Below are 17151 nucleotides of genomic sequence, written 5' to 3' on the forward strand. Positions count from 1 at the left end.
GGAGCTGGAGCTGGAGCTGGAGCTGGAGCGGCCATTTTCCGTCTGACTCCTTCAAAGGCCCTGGTGTCTGGGTGCTAAGCTGTCTGTTTTCCTCCGTGAAAAGTATGCCGAGCATTTCGAATGGAAAAACCCCCCGGGCCTGTTTCACTGTGCTGGGGTTGTTTCAGTTCAGCTTGCTCCAGCGCTGCTAACAAAGCCCCCCGATACGGTAGCTTTTAGGGCTTTCACCCCGGGAGGAAGTGGACTCCACCGAGCAGTTTGCTCTGAGTCAGATAAACACAGTTCCACATTACGGCACTGTCAGTGTGTGTGGGAAACTGGGGGACGTGTCTGAGAACTGCTCGTTGAGTTACATCTTGTTGCTGAAGAGCCGTAGCTTGTTTCTGCAGCTCCGTCTTTGCATCACACAGATAGCAGGAACAGAAGTTAGTGCAGTTCCAATGCTTATAAACCATTTACACTGTCAGAACTAGAGAGGGGAAGCTGACCTAGTTCAGTGAAGACAGCTGTACCATGAATCAGGTGATTAAAAGTGTGGTTGGAACAAAAGCTTGTGGGTGCTTTTTTGAGACAACCCCCCATAAAAAAAAAATAATTAAAAAATTGGAGGGAGATATATTCAGGCCTGAGGAGCATGCTGAGACTGTGGAAATCCAAAAAGTGTGAATCCATATTTGTGAACTTGCACTGTGACAGACTCAGACCTTCAGTTCTGCTGGGATTCTGTCAACAGTCAGTCTCTCCTGCCATATTGCTGTGGATGGTAAGAATTCTCCACGGTTCCAGGGACATATTTGACTGAGATGTCATTTTATATAGAGAGGTGCTATATTTTATTTAAAAATCACAGAGATTTTTTCCATTTGGGATTCTTTTGTTGTGTTTTTTTGTGTATGGAGGCACCATTGTTAAGTATTTCAGAGAAAATGCATTTATGACACATACTACATTTGACCTAATCTGGATCTGGACCTGTCTAGGTTGTGTATTTCAGGGAACATATTCAGAGTTTAAGCTCTTGTGTTTTCTGAGGACATAGGAGGCAGATCCACCTGAACTGAGGCTTATTCCCCCTCTCTGTCAAAGCTGTGTGGTCCTGAAGCCGCCAACACAGGGCTGTGCTCATTGCTGCAGGGGGATGAACACAGCTGAGGCTCATTCTCACACAGGCAGGTGCTGCCTTATCAGAACGGTCCAAAGACTCATAACATGGAGAGCATCATTGAATAGTGGCTTTTCTGATCTCTTGACTGAATGAGAGATTGCGTGATATGTAGTGTATTAGGGGACCTCTCTCTGCATCCAAAACTTTGGCTGAATACTAATATTTATGAGTTTGCCTATGTGTGTGTGTGTTTGAATGTGACTGTGGGTTTTAGTGTGTGCGTGCATGTGAATGTGCGTGAGTGAGGGGTATGTCATCACTGGCTCTCCTGGTCTCAGCGTTTACGTCACATCTCCATAGAAACATATTTCCCAGTATTCACTCCGGCTCATTGAACAGGTAAAGCCATTAGTACACTACATGTCAGAAATCTGCAAGACATCCACAATGGATATTCTTTTTTTAGTCTCGCAGGCACAATTAACCAGTGTTGCATGTGCACTTATGAGAAATTAGTTTCTTTTAACGTGTTAGCTCCTGGGTGGCCTAGGCAACACATGGGACTGCTACTGCCATGGATGTAGTGGATTCTTGCTTACGCTCACACATGCTCTCTCACACACACACACATACATACACAAACATATGCGCATTCACCCACGCACATACGCACACACACACATAATCACAGACTCACTCACTCACATTGTATGATACACAGGGATCCTGAAAGTAGAGCAACGCTTTTCCTTTGTGAACGTGCTGGTCGTAACACATTATAACGTTCAAAGCCTTCATCTGCTACTTGGTACCCGGCTCCTGCATCAGCGGTGAACGCTCTGAGCAGTTGCACTGAAATCCACATCAAAAGCACTTACATGAGGCCAGGCAGCAGGGTTGCTACGCGTTAAGGGTCAGGCCGAACCCGGGTAATGAGCGATTCTGCGTACCGTTCCAGCGAAGGGGCCCGGTGATGGGAATCAGCACCGCGCGGCGCTTACGTTTTATTTTACAGTCGAGGGGGAGGGGCTTCGCGGTTACTTATTTTTAGAGCGTGGGGCTGAGAGCCGGACTCTGGCGTCAGAGCGGGGGGTTGAGACGAAGGCGGAGGAGGGCGCCGAGACGCGCCGGAACCCTCGCCCGCCGCCGGAACGCGGGGCGACCGGGTCCCGTCCCCGAAATTCCTGTCGCAGCGCCGAGCTCGTTACAGCAGAACAGAAGGCGCTCATGAATATTCAGCGCCCCCTCATTACTACATCGGCACCCCATAACCTGGTTGCAGAAATGTTTTGGAGTCTGAAATTTCTCTCGGTCATATACGACGGGTTCCGTAAGACTTTGTTTCCATCAATTCTTAGCAGAATACCAATTAACGTGATCATTCCAGACACTATGTATCTGAGTGCCTGTTAGTTGACGCTGATGGTGAAAGCCTGGATACCTGAAGTCGGCTTTAGAATATGGAATGAAGATCTGTTTTAATGCAAATGAGCTGGCGAGGGTGTACAGTAAACCAGCAATGCAGGGACCATCCCGTTAAACTGAGATCTGTGATACAGGGTCCATCCCATTAAACTGAGATCTGTGATACAGGGTCCATACCATTAAACTGAGATCTGTGATACGGAGGGGGGCGGGGTGGGGGGGGTGTAAAATGGAGGGGTTTCCTGTCGCTCTCTGTCCTCTTTTCCTGAAGCTTGTGTGTTTCTTCCAGGTTACAGCGCATCCAGCTACAGCGCTGAGGACGACACCAGGTGGGGCAGCCGGAGGCTGCTGTTTGATCCAGACAAGAACGAAACGAGGAAGAACTGCACTGAACCAGGTGAGCGGGCCGGCCGTGCCCCCCTCCCTGGCCCCCCCACACACCCCCCTCCACACCCCCACCCCTGCCCAAGTGCAGACCGCCCTGCGTGGAGTATGGAGCGCCATTGCATGTCTTTCAGCGGTTTGTCGGGTTTTGACTATATCTGGCAACCTGATACTGGGCATGCACTGGAGATGACTGCATAGTTTTTTTAAATATGAATACTTACATTGCATGAAAGATAGCATCTATATTTCAGTTCAGAGGATAGCACAACAAACCGGTGCTGAAAACACTTTATTTCTAATGTGGTCTAACACTGACATTTCAAGGTAATAGCAACTGCAAGCATAAATAAATTACAGAAGCACAATTCTACAATGTGGAAGTATAAGCACTGAATATAAGCCACAGCTTGATGTTGCAGCACAGAATATACATGCTGCACACTCAGTAAGAGCAGCATAAATGGAGATCTAGTTAATTTTAAATAAAAAATAAATAATGCACACAGAAGTGGTAGCGAAAGACTCCCAGAAGCAGAGAGGTCATGCAGTCAGTTTCAGTGCAGTTGCTGACCCACTTCCTCCTGACCTGACCACATGATTCCATGACTTCCTGCTCTCTTAGTGGCCTCTCCTCCTTGTTGACAGTGTGCCTAAAGGTTTACTCACAGCCCCACCATGACCCAGTAAGGCGTTTGCTTCTGTATTCACTGCTTCTCCTCCACCAAATGCCTTCCACCAGAAGGACCGCACCAGCCGACTGTACATAAAGATTTATGAGCTGCAAAGCCTTATTAAGCTACATGATATTGCATAGTGTACCGGATTATGCGATATCAGAAAAAATCTATGTAAATTTGAGTGTGCGTTTCAGTTTTTACGCTGAATATATCATTTTAATATTGTGCCTCCCGAGGCGGTAGCTGGAGGTGCACTGAAGATTTTAATCATGGTGGGCTTTATCCAGCCGAAAAGACCAGGGGTCCCTTGATTCTCCTCCTGTCCTAATTAGCTGATATAGCCATCGTAAATTCTCAACGCCCACCCCGCCCCCTGCCTCGGTTTCAAGGTCTGGATCCAGGCGACGCTCTTTGTCTCGATCAGCCTCCTCCTTCGATGCGCGTCCTCCTCTCTGCCTCATTAGAGGTGCGCTGGCTTGGGTCATTACTGGCTTTCATACATACCTCTGCACCCAGCTGTGTGATCCTGCGCTCCGCATTACTGTATAAACCTCAGGGACTCTTCCCTCTCCGCTCTCAGTAAGACATCACTGGCACTCAAGTCCTGTGAGGATTCCTTTAGTGTGCGCTCTGAAAAAAAAATGGGGGGGGGGTGTCTTAAGTACATGTAAACATGCATGTGTGGACCCTGGAGATTGACGCATTGCTTTTATGCTGGATTTTCTGCTGTGGTTAGTGCAGATGGCCGCCACAAAGAGGTCCTTCACTGGTCCTTCCATGGATGTGGCCTTCAGAAATATATTATCTCACAACATCATAACGTAGGCTGGCAGTGCAGTGTAACGGTTAGGGAACTGGATTTGTACCTCGAAGCTTCTAGGTTTAATTTCTAGGCAGTTGCAGTGCTGTTGCACCCTGTAAATATTAAATTGTATGTGGATTACATGTAAACAAATGTAAGCTATGTAAGTTGCTTTGGATAAATTTGTTAAATGCCTCACATTTTTTGTAGCATATTTGTTTGGTGTGCATATGCATGTTATTAAATTGAAACTTTCCAGGGGACTGCTGATGAAGGTTAGCCTAAGCTAGACCAGGCACAAAGTATCAAATGGCAATACTTATGTTTAATGTTACACATGGTTCCTTCCAAATAAACTATGAAGTAAATAATAATGAGAAATATTTTTGAACATTGAAGTGACATATTTTAGATTTTTTGCTGTGCAGGCCAGCATTTCTCATCCACCACGCACCCACCGCCCCGCCCCGCCCCACCCCACCCCACCCCAACCCCCTAAGCCTCTCCTGACTAGACAGAGGAAAATAGGCACAGATTATTTTTGGACCCAGAGCACCTGGAAGGTGTGCTGTTTTGGGCGAAGCACACCTGAAACCCAGTTTTGTCTGTGTCTGAGGGGTCAGTGATTCTCCCTTGCTGGGACCTCGTATTGTGTGGAATAGTAATGCTAGTTTTCTGCACCCATTGCTTCCCTCAGTTTAGCTGTGCTTTCTGTGGGAGGTGCCTTGTGCAGAGCTCTATGTGGGACAGAGAGGGGTAAGGAAACTGCAGGAATGGGGAAGCTGTGGCTTTAGACCTGCTGCTATTTTCACATACACACGCGCATAGGCACACACGTATGCATGCACATACACACGCACGTGCACACACACGTTTATGCATAGTATCAGTTCCAGTTCCTAGATGTGAAATGATTGAAGCCGTTCCCCAGCGTACTGGAGAGCAAGATTAAAAAGAAATGAAATGAGCACTAATTTAGACCATCCAGATGTCCGCTCCTCTTCACCTCCCCTGTCCTCTCCAGGCTTAAGCCTGTGTCTGAAAGCACTGCGTGACGGCTAGCTGAGAACGGGACAGAAACAGGCGACTGGCGCGTGGTTCGAGCGTAAGGCACGAGGTGGACGTGAAGGCCTCTCCCGTGCTTGTGGGTTTGAGCCAAGATGGCGGTCAGCCAAACCGCTCTCCTCTAAAGCGCCGATCGCCAAACGCCCCGCTCACTGCCGCAGAGCTCAGTACGCTGTCCGGACCTTCTTCGGGGAAGTGCTCCAGAAAAGGGGGGAGGGGCTCTGTAAAATAAGGAAGATGGTGCTTTAGAGGGGGGATGTGTCTTTCTCAGCACAGTGAGAGTGCTGCAGATAAGGCAGGCTCTGGGGGGTCGGGGGGGTGGTGGTGTGAGGAAGGTGATTAATGAGTGGGAGATACACAGCTGGGGTTCGAGAGGGGCGGCTGTGGAGTGGGAGAAGTTCTCGGCTCGATACGGCTCGATACAGGGAGCTAGGACAGGCGGAGCGTAATGGTGCTCATCAGGTCCCTGTTACTTCACTTATACTGTGCTCCAAATCCTTTCATTCTGGTGCGTTTTTGACATAGTGTTTTCCCCTTTTTGGAGTGCTTCATATTGATCAGCACTCTTTGCTGGATTTGGGAGAGCGCAGATGAGCGCGTGCGGAGTCTGCCTCTGCTTCCCGTGCCACTGCAGTTTGCAGGTCGGGCTCCTGTAGACAGGACTCTGAGGAAGATGCCTTATCAGGCGGTCCCGTGGGTGTCGCTGGTACACAATGACACGCCGTCACCCCGGCCAATTGAAACCCTCCCATCCCTGGGTGATGTAGTACCCAGTTGTGCCTCACCCTGAGGGTCTGCTGACCAGACCCTGCGCTGGCACAGTCCAGATTCCTCACCAGACCCTGGGGCCTGTCCGTGCACTAGAACAGCGCTTTAACAGCGTGAGCCACCCTGCAACCTCCTCCGACTCTGATACTTTTTTAAAAAATTATTTTCTTTTGATGACTTGCTTTTCTCACGTTTTTTTTTCTCTTTTCCTCATTGGCTGATTCCCAGCAGAGCCAGTGACAGGTGCTGTAGAGAGCTGTGAATGAGGCAGTGTGTCACAGGACAATAATCGCTGTCTAATTCCAGTCTGTTAAAAGATGGGTGTCGCCTACTGCAAAATTGAGGGCATTTCATGTATTTGATTGCATAAATAAATAAAACTAGAACCGTCCCAGTTCAGTTTTTCTACATGGAACCATTTAATCTGAAACTACTGACTGGAAACTGAAGCACGTACCCAGGAATCTTTAGTAAGACCTCTGATCCAGTGTCACACAAGACACCACCCAAAATAAAGTGGATTACGGAAGCTCTTTGCTATAGTGACGACACAGCACTGGAGTGAAGCTGGTGTTTTATTTGTTTCCGTTTGTGATGTTCTCTTTACTTCTTTAGTTACGCAAGCTGGCGCAAACACAGTGAGGTAAAAGTGAAGACTGCACTTTGGTTTAAAACAGCAACAATCTATTATTTAGCGGTCTGATGTCTCTGCCCTCAGCTGTGCCGCCTGCTTTTGGCTCAGGCTGGGCTGACGAGTGAAGGAAATTCCCCAGACTGTGTTCTGATGTATCTCCCCTTCGGTGGGCGACGGTGCAGCTGCCTGTTGCTCCGTCACCCCACCAGCGCAGTGGGGAAACCCTTTTTATGACTCCGTTTCCATGGAGAGCTCCAAAGACCAGGGATCATCGACTTCTCGACATCAAAGCGCACGGTCCTCCTCCGTTTGTCCAGCTGTAGCAAACCCACCTGGCCCCTAAAACACACAGCTGCTTCCCTTTAAAAAAATACACCTGGAGACATGGCCAGTGCTTTTGGTGAGGGTGAAGAAGCTGAGCAAAAAGACCACTGTAATTTCAGAAGGCGGTCATCATTTTAATAGGTGACTCATACGGGCAATTCAAACGAACAGGGACACAGTCCTTGTCAGAGTGTGTGTAATTATCCTTTCATGAGACCATGACATTTGGAGAAGCTGCTGTTGCTGTTTTATTTGTCCTTCAAAACCAACAAGTGTACTCAATTCAGTGAAATGTATAATTCCACATTGATGTACACATACTCAGAAGGCATCCTCAATCCACTGACCCCTTCAGTATTTCTTTAATTTCCCCTGTGTCACCCCCCCCCCCCCACACCACCACCTTAGGCAAATTAAATGTGTGATGTGAATGTGAGTCAACCCTTGGCTGGCTGAACCAATCACAGTCTGCAGTGTGCCCTGCTGTGGTGGAGTGTTTTTTTTAAATGCTTTTCATCGATGAATCATAAAGGTGCCTGCTGAAGATCAAGGCTCAGCTTCTCGTGTCCTGTTTCCACAGGTACAAGGTTAACATTCTCTCACCTTTTTTTATGGAACCGCTTCATTACCCCCTCTTTAAAATCTCTTTCATTTGGCTCATGCCCTGTCATAACTGCGCGTCTGTCCCATGACTGCGCTGTCCTGTGCCCGCTCGCGAGCGCACGCTGGCACGCACGTCCTCGAAAAACTCATAAAACCAGCTGCCGCTTGCGCGGCCCGGTCGGCTGGGGGACTGGGCAGATGGCGCGGGCCGACCGCAGGTGCTCGGCTGTCCAAAGGAGCCGTTATTGCGCAGCGATGTGGCAGAAAATCCAGCCAACCGAATCCCTCCTTCCCTGAGCACTGGAGCGGACCGTTAGGCGCCACACCTGGAGACTCCCGGGCCAACGGGCTCCTCGTCGCCACCGCTGTTCCACACAAACCGCGTTCTGCGTCGCTGCGCTTAGGGCTGGAGGTTCAGCTAAACTCATTAGCGTGTGGAGAAAACGGCAGACCGAGGGCAGGGCTTTTTCACATTTCCCTCATTTAAACGATGCTTTGTGATCGCCGGTCGAAATGTTTGTTGTGCATTTTGTTCTTGGCCAAAACAAAGAAAAGGTTTCCTTCTGTAGTCACTTATACTTTTATTTAGCACTTCAGGCCTGGTATTCACTGCCAAATCTCTTACAAAGGTTTGTAGATTCGACACACTATGGAACAGTAATTCAAAAGCAGTATAATTTTCTTGATACATCTGAACGTGTACAGCAACTGATACAGCTTTTCTTTTTTTTAAAAAAAGGGAAATAAGGAAATCTGTAATAAAAGTTTTAGAATAACTGTTCTTTATTCTAAATTTTTTTCAGCCTGGTTATTTATTTAAATTGGTCTGCATGCCCGCAAGTGATTGGGTGAACCTCAGGCCGTAAAATGCATGCTTTGGAAAGAATGACAAATGCCCTGTGCCTTAAATACCAGCGTTCTCCCGACTGCCAACAGCGAAGTCATCCAGAGGCTTACATCACCGCGCAAGGCTCGGCTTCACAGAGAGGAAACGCCGTTCCGCAGATAACTTGCAAGCCGCCCCCCCCCCACTCCCTCGGGCGGACGGTGAGTGAGATGACGAGTTGGCACAGTGCTGTGTGTGTGTTTAGAGAAGGACCCGCTGCAGAACGCGCTTTCTCTCAGTAGATGAGGAGAAGGCTGTGGAGCTGAACGCTCAGGCCGTCCGCTGTTGGTAGGAAGGCCGTAATATCGGAGGTTCAGACTGTGTTCTCTGTGGATCAGAGAAAGGTCATGCATTTGAAGATTCGGGCTGTCCTCACTCTTGAACAGTAGAAGGCTATGCTATTGGAAGTTCAGACTATTTTCCTCTATAGATCAGAAGGCAATGATGTTGGAGATTCAAACCGCATTTCTCAGTGGATCAGAGGACCATGGTGTTGGACAGGCGCTGAACATAGTTCTAAAATTAGTTTCTTTTTTTACAGCATTTTTTTTTTTTTTGAAAACTATGGATCAATGCAGTACTGATCTACTAATGTTGTACTGTGGTAAGTTAACTCACAGAAGCCGAACCCATTATACAAGGTTGTAACCTATTAAAAAGTTAGCATTGTTTAATTCACAGGACAGTAGGAGTCATAAACAGACACATGACCACAGGAGATATTTTAAAAAGCAATAACCAGCAGGCAGTTTGAATGGCGTGAGTGGGCGTCACCCTCTTGTGGATATCCGTGACATTCGGCAGGAGTACCTCCCTATAGAGGCTTCTGTCAGAGGATCCTGTTTCCTCACAATGGATGGGATATTAAATGGCTGCATTTAGCCTGTTTGTCATTCTTATATCCCCAATGCCACCGGTGCTTCTAATCCAGGGGCTTTATTGGCCTACTCGTACCACAGAGGCTTTTAAAATTAGGAACACACAGTCCACATAGACCATCCTTGTTTGGAGGATCCCCATGTGTTACCTGATGACACCTACTGTAAGTACTCAGGTTTATGGTCATTTAAGGAATGTAAGGTGCAGTTGTTGGTCACCTGAGGATCTATCCCAATGTTGTAAACTTCATACAACATATATGGAGTAAGAAATTGAATCAGCAGTTTCTGGCAGCGATGGACCCTCTCTGGGTCTAATCAGGACTGTAGGTTATGCAGCTAGTGCTGATTTCTCTTCATTTCAAAGGAAACATCAAGATTGAATATTAAACATAATGTAAAGCTTAACTAGGACTTAGGCTTATAAGCTTAACTCTGTCTTATCCAATGAAAGCTTAAGACTGGAACACAAATTGTAACTTAGGCTGAAGCCTACCCCAAACATAACGTTATTGTAAGAGACTGTCTTTTGCCGTTGTTCTGCATGAAGGTTCTGAAATCATCTCAGATGTTTGCCGTGTTTGAACAGGCTCAGCCCTGCATTATCTGGGAGGGAAATGGAGAGACATCATCCTACCGCTTCAGAGAGAGAGAGAGAGAGAGAGAGAGAGAGAGAGAGAGAGAGAGAGGAGAGGGAGGGAGAGAGAGAGAGGGAGGGAGAGAGAGAGAGAGAGAGAGAGAGAGAGAGAGAGAGAGAGAGAGAGAGAGAGAGAGAAACGCTTAAGTGGCACATTACTCAGCACAGTTACCAGGCACTGTGTCACTTTGAATCAGGACATGGGGGTGTGTTCAGACCAAGCTGGTGTGGAGGGAAGGCTGTGATTCAGCCTGGAAAGTAGTGTTAAGGCCTACTCTTTAGGCCAAGAATACAAGGGCAACCATTTCCATCCTGGATATTAAACCCAGTCCATAGGGATCAATTTTCATTTTCCCCTCTTTCTCCATAATAAAAATGTCAGTCAATGAAATCAGGGAAGGATGTTTCTTTAAAAGCAAAATTACAGTGGGAGAGGTTTTGGGCCAGAATTTGGCCGTGCGTAACCAGCCTCACTGCCTGAGGCTTTTGATGCTATTTCAGTTCTTGATTGTTTGTAGTTTGAATATTATTTCAGTTTTCAATGTTTTTTTGATTGACTAAGACAGTTATCAACATTATCAAAAATGCAAGAACTATCACTTTAAAGGCCTTGTGGAATCAAAATCACAATTTTTCAGTAGTCATAGTATGCATAGATCCAAGATCCAAAGAAAAAAAATACTATGACAACAAGCCTATTTGTTCAGCTGAAATTATAAACTTGTGGTTTTTTTTCTTCTTCCAGAAAGAGTACGTGCACTGCCCGCTACAGTAGAGGATGTGATATTGGTCATTTGGAAACTGTGTTTGTTGCTTAACTTATCATAGCGTTTTTCATTGTAACCGATCAGCAGTGTGACCGTTTAATGGGCTGCCAATCAGAAGTGACCTTGAAGTGAATATCCTTTACAAAACAAGCGTACAATGCCAGACCTCTGACTCCTGTTCTGTTTAGAAAGAGCATACTTTCAAAAACAATTTTGTGATTATTTTTCTGTTTATAGAAAAACATGTTTGTCTTGTATTTGAAGTGTTCATTAATCTACATTAATGAACACTTCAAATGCAAGAAAAACAGGATTGCACAGGGATCTTAAGAAGCATCTACGATTGAGCCTTTTTATTCCTGTTTGTTCCCAGAAGTAGTGTGACATTGCCCCCGCAGATCGATAGTCTGTGGTGCTTGACTCAGATATCCTATGTTACCCAATTACCTTCTGCATCTTCTACCTGAAATACGCGTGTGCCAGAGAAGTGGCTAATTGGTATTTCCAAGTGTAATTTTCCATTAAACTGGGGCCATAAATCAAAGTTAACACAGATGTCAGTGCGCCACATCTTGTTATTGCTTTTCATTCTTTCTTTTTTTGCATTAATGGAAATCAATTTTAATTGAGTGTGGACATATATTAGACCTGTACCCATGAGAGATTTCAAATGACGATAAGACCCCCAAGGATGTATTTATTTTGATAACTTTTATTGACCTTTGGAGTTGAACTTAGATGTCTTGGGATCCTATAGCTACCAAACATTTTGAGCTTTTTCGCATAAATCTGAATTCCCAGAAGTTTTGCTTTTCTTAGCTCAAGATAAAGTCACACTTGAAAGGGATCTAACACTTATTACTTAATACTTAATTCTTAATTTCAATGATACCCTTTCAGAGTGTTTGTAAGCTTGCCTTTGAGGACGTGGGAGGGGGTTACTGAAGTTTGAGGCAGGACCTTGGATTTGTTCGATGGAAACATTAAAATGTCGCTTCTCAGATGAACCTTTGATTTGGCTTGTACTTACTGTGCTTTACGGAACTTGCTCCCACCGTGCATAATTATCCAGCTGCGTGGGGATACAGTGTGCTGAGGGACGGAGGGGGGGGGGGGTGGATATTTTGCACCATTTCTTGTGTGTCCTGCACAAGTTGTCGGCACGTTGCCGTATACAACAGAATGCCTCTTGTAACCCAAACATACTGACGCCAGGCTTCACTATCCCTGAACAATGCTCTGTGTGTTTTTTCTGTCATCTCCTGCTTCTTCTGTAGTGCTGTCCATGTTCATTTTGCTTTGTTCCTGCGGTGACATGAAGTGCGTTTTGCAGAACAGTATATGCTGTGATGTCACTGGTGCTGTGAAGCTGTCTGTTCTCTGCTGGATGCTAAATTCTCAAGCAGACAGCTGCTGATTTGCATAATTGATTAAAGGATGACATAAATCAATTTTGAATAGAACTGCAGCTTTGTAGCTTGAATCTGTTTATGAGTGTGCATCAAGTGAATGGCTAACAAACGCTTACTGATTGGCAGTGCTTGCATCATCTGTAATATTTTGAATAGTTTTAGCTGAGACGGTGCTGGGGTTGAAAAAAATAACTTGTCAATTTGTGTTTGTGCCTGGTTGTGACTGTGAAACAGCTTTAAAGTATGTTGAATGAAAGAAAATAAAAATGGTTATTTTTCCTCTCACTAATGAGGATGCAGGTTTGAAATTTTATCTTGAGTCACAATAATCCTTTGAAATTATGCGTAAATTGAACAGCACAATAAGTGGTGTAAGTTAAGTGTAAAATTGTAAGTTTTGGTCAACAGTGCCATACATTGACATTACTCCATGTTCTGAAGGAATGATTTTACCATCTTCTAAATTGTTGACTTACATTATCATATGTATTTGGCTCATGTCCAGTGGTGTGTGTGTGGGTGTGTGTGGGTGTGTGTGTTTGTGCATGCGTGTGCGTGAGTGTGCGTGTCTGTGCATTATTCCCCATTCACTGAAACACTGATAGCTGGCATTGAAGAAGGCTGAGCTCCTTACTGGCCTCTGTGGTGCAGTTAAAACCCTCTAGTTTCCACGGCGACCCACAATGACCCACATTTCCAGCAGAAGAACTCATGCCGCAGTGATGCCACTCACCCCCATTCACTCTGACACAGAGCCTGTCCTGCTGCTCCAGCTAGCTCACGCTGCCTCCAGTGACGCTAATGCTGTTGTGTGGATATGCCTTTGGCAAATAAACATCCTGTGGCTAGTTCATAAATTACATGAAATAAAGCATATGTGGATAGTGCTGGCCATTCTTTAAGAAGTTTGCCTGATCAGGAGACGAAGGTAAAGACACACACGCCTTGCCGTTGGTAAGTTTATAAGTTTCTCGGCCTCACTTGAAGACCTATAAGCTGAAAAAATGTTAAAAGGGGCAACCTTCAGCTCAGTCCATTTCATTGAATTATTTTTAGTCGCGCTGTTTTTGTGGAAAGTGCCCAGTCTCCAGACCAGCACTGACTCCCTGTCACTCTTCTGAGCATTTGAATATTTTGGCTTAACTTTATCTGTAAACATAATGGCATAATGGTGTTGTGTCATTGCCATTATTAGGAGTGCTGATGTAACAGCGCTCCACTGGCGAGGGAGTCAGCTAAGGGCCTTGAATCCTTGCCTCATCTTTACTGAAGCATGTTGAGTGCAGGTCTTCTGTGCTGCCTGCGTTACGCACGCTGCAGTGGCGATGGTTTTTTATTGCGAGCGCAGGAGATGCAGAGAGCCGCTCGCAGTTCCGGAGGAACGCCAGGCTGCGTCGGCAGTCGCGAAGCAGGGAACGCCGCTGTTGATTTCTGAGTGCTCGGGTTGCTAAGCGCATTTTAAACCTAACAAACAGGAAGCGCTGTTGCTAAGGGGGTACGTCAGCTCTGCCGCATTTGAGAACCGCGATGATTTGTCATAAAAACATGAATGACTCACCGGCTTCATTCACGCGCTGCAGATGCCCGGCTCATTTCCCGGCTTTGAGCGCACCAACACCCCGGCTGCAGGCGGCCTGGGCTTCTAGGGGCTGGGAGGGGAGGGGTTGGGTGGGGTGGGCGAGTTTGGGGGGTCGGGGGAGGGGGGGGGTCTGCCTATCCGCTCCTACTGGCTCTCATTTCCTCCTAAGACCCGTCAATTCATTTTTGCCCCCTGTGGGGCCACATGAGTCTTTGGTCTTACCGTCAAGAACTGTATATCTTTCTATGCTGAAACCTACATTGCAAAGGACATTTTTAATAAAAAATAAAATAAATAATATATTTTTTAAATATTCACTGCAACATATTTTTGTCCTCCAAGACTCTGGTGGTATGTCAAAAACATAAAATACTTGAATTAAGCTGAAGAACAAGACGATGGTCCTCTGTCCTTTTGCTTCTGAGAGAATCTTTGCACCTCCGGAGCGAATCGCTTGATTTAAGTGTGATTAAGGGTGCAGTCAGCAGTGGGGATGGAATATGGAGGTGCTGGGCCGATATCAATAACCAATCAATAACATTTTATATTGTAGCCCAAATTCATTGGTTTTCAGGGACCTACAGAGACTTACAGTAGCAGTCTTCTATGTGAGACCCTGCCATGCCTCCCCTTTGTTTAATATCACTCTATCTTAAATAGACAGGAGCAGAGCTGTCTGGTTAAGATGTGATGTAGGGTTGTCAGCTCCTTTGTAAAAAAAGAAGAATGATAACTTAAGACCTAAAATAAGATTGAGCAGGGGGAATAAAATCATGGGGCTGTAAATGTCTGAATGGTTTTGGGTTCTGTTCCAGCCCGTGCAGATTGATGACGGCGGTACCAGGACTATATTTATAGTGACAGCAGAGAGACCGATGGAGGTTTCTCCTGGTCCCCAGTCCCCCGAGACACTGCTCCTTTACTGTACAGCCTACCTTTCATCCTCCGGTTCTGTTGAATAATGAGGAGCATGTGACAGCCATACATGGCATAGCAGCGCCCCCAACGCCCCCCCCCAAGAGCTTTGTAACCGTCCCTACCTGCGAACCCTGCTGACAGCTCCCTGCAAGATCACTGGATCTCCAGCGCGCTGCTCCCCCCCCTGGGGCCGGCGTGGAGGTGACAGCGGAACATTCCGGAACATTCCTTTCTGCTGCGAGGGAGAGAAGGAGCCCAATTACTGGGAACCCTCTGGCCAAATATATATATATATATATATATAATTATATATATATATATATGTCCCTATAATAACAGAATGCATAGAAATAAAAAAGAAAGCGAGTGAGGTAAAAAAAAGAGGGCTGTGTGCCTGTAGATGTGAATGTAGATGCTAGGGCAGCACTGGAAGCAGTTCTGTGAGGGGTATTCCTGTGACTTCCTCTTCAGAGCCTGGCAGGGAGACTCTGGTGTTAAGAGCACTCGTGTGATGTTTACGAGGAGATGTTTGGCAGACTCCGCACGCACGCCCAAACACACGCAGGCACGAACGCACACGCGCTCATGTTCTCGCTCTCGTTTCCTCCCTCAGTCTGGCCCCTCGGAAGTTGGTGTTTAAAAGTAAACAGAATGAAGTTTGGCGCTACGGTGAGTCGATCTAAACAGATGAATGTGCAGTCGAAAGCTGCTGGAATTCCAAAAACAACTTCTGATGTTTTTCACCTCATTTGTTCTGTACATTGGCATCCTATGAATTGAGAGTCGCCTGTTGTTCTTATCTGACAAGGTGTGTTGATTCACAACGTTGGGACACACACACACACGCACACATGCAGTACAGTGCTTGTTTTTCCTCTGTCTGTCGTTCTTATTTGTGCGGACTCTGCTGGCAGAGAGATTTCCGCTTTATGAGAATTCCAGTTGGCCGGGCCCAAACGTGTTAGCAATTAATCATGTGACTGCCCGAATTAGAGGAGCGGGGAGGAGGGATGTCGGGGTGCAGCAGCCGGCTGATGTCTGACATGAGCTGTCAGTCGCCCACCGATGGTACAGCGCTGCTCTTCGATCGACGTGTTCCAGTTCGTCCATTTCATCCAATCTGACCACCAGTCCTCTTTCTCTTCCTGCTCTGGATGATGATTTAGTCTCATTTCAGTCTCCTGGCGAATCATTGCCAGGCTACTCAGGCAGGCCTTTTTAGCGATAAGTTGGCCCGGATTCGAGTGTTGATTGTAGAGCTCTTTTCTGCGTCTGGTTTCGTGCTGAGCTAATGTTCCTCCTGTGCGATGCCCAAATTCAGACGCGTACTTCTCTGTGCGCCCTCTCCTGTGAGCTCCGGAAAAGGTCTCTGAATTCAGAAGCCCTGAAACCTTGTGTAACGGGAGAACGGGAAGACTGAAAGACCGTGAAGGTGTGACTCCATGTTGTGGTGGAATGACTTGTACAATGCTGTATATATCTGTTAGAGAAGGGAGCCTTCACGTGGTATTACAAAGTGACTTGGAATGCAATGGAAAATGTGTCATCAGAATATGTCATTGTTCAGGTTTCAAATCTCTTTGTGGGTCAGCTTTTTTTACATTTTTATATTACATCATTTTTCTTTTTGTTGCCTAGCACATTTACCTCTTGGGGGACTTACATACATCCAGCAAGTACACTGTTCATCAATTATATCTGCTTTACCGTTTATTCTGGGGTAAACTTGACCTAGTTACAAGTGTGGAAACAAAGTCGGAAAGTGTGGTTGGCTGGATTATATTTAGCTCCCGCCCACAAAAAGTCACTGTGCACCAATCAGGTCACTGAGCACACAGATGACAGGCCTCACGAGAGCCAGACACCACTTCTCTGAGGTCACTTTCGGAGGCCGCGAGAAAGGGACAAATTTAGCTTTTCTCCCCACGTTCTTGCCTGCTCTAATTAAATGCCAGCATTACCATGTAACCTTTCTCCTGTCCCCCAACAGAGCCTTTTTTTTATACAGAGGAGCCTCTCAGCCTCACATTGTACGCCCCTCCACCCCCCTCCACAACTGCTCCCACCATATTTTACCCCAGCGTGGAGCAGGCTCGATCCCCCTGCTGCACGACGCGTGATCTGGTCACATCCGCACGGTGTCTCTGGAGAACAAACAATGGAAGGCGGAAATGGCGCCCAGGGGGACGTAGAGACCACAATGCTTTGTGTTCATGTGCACAGAAAAAAGTGAGCTTTCCTGATGGACTGATTGGCCCTGTCTTTATCATCAAAAATGATCAGG

At 46.5% G+C, this 17151-nt stretch overlaps 1 protein-coding gene across 1 annotated transcript in view; it reads left to right on the forward strand.

The window, feature by feature from the left end:
* Nucleotides 1–17151, forward strand: part of slc24a3 (solute carrier family 24 member 3) — a 66858-nt gene that overhangs the window by 14176 nt on the left and 35531 nt on the right. The window contains exon 2 of the mRNA XM_064317351.1: nucleotides 2820–2927. Within this exon, the coding sequence (XP_064173421.1) occupies nucleotides 2820–2927 (108 nt within the window). The remainder of the gene's footprint in view (nucleotides 1–2819; nucleotides 2928–17151) is intronic.

Source organism: Anguilla rostrata, chromosome 18 (genome assembly GCF_018555375.3).
Source record: "Anguilla rostrata isolate EN2019 chromosome 18, ASM1855537v3, whole genome shotgun sequence".
Lineage (NCBI taxonomy): Eukaryota > Metazoa > Chordata > Actinopteri > Anguilliformes > Anguillidae > Anguilla > Anguilla rostrata.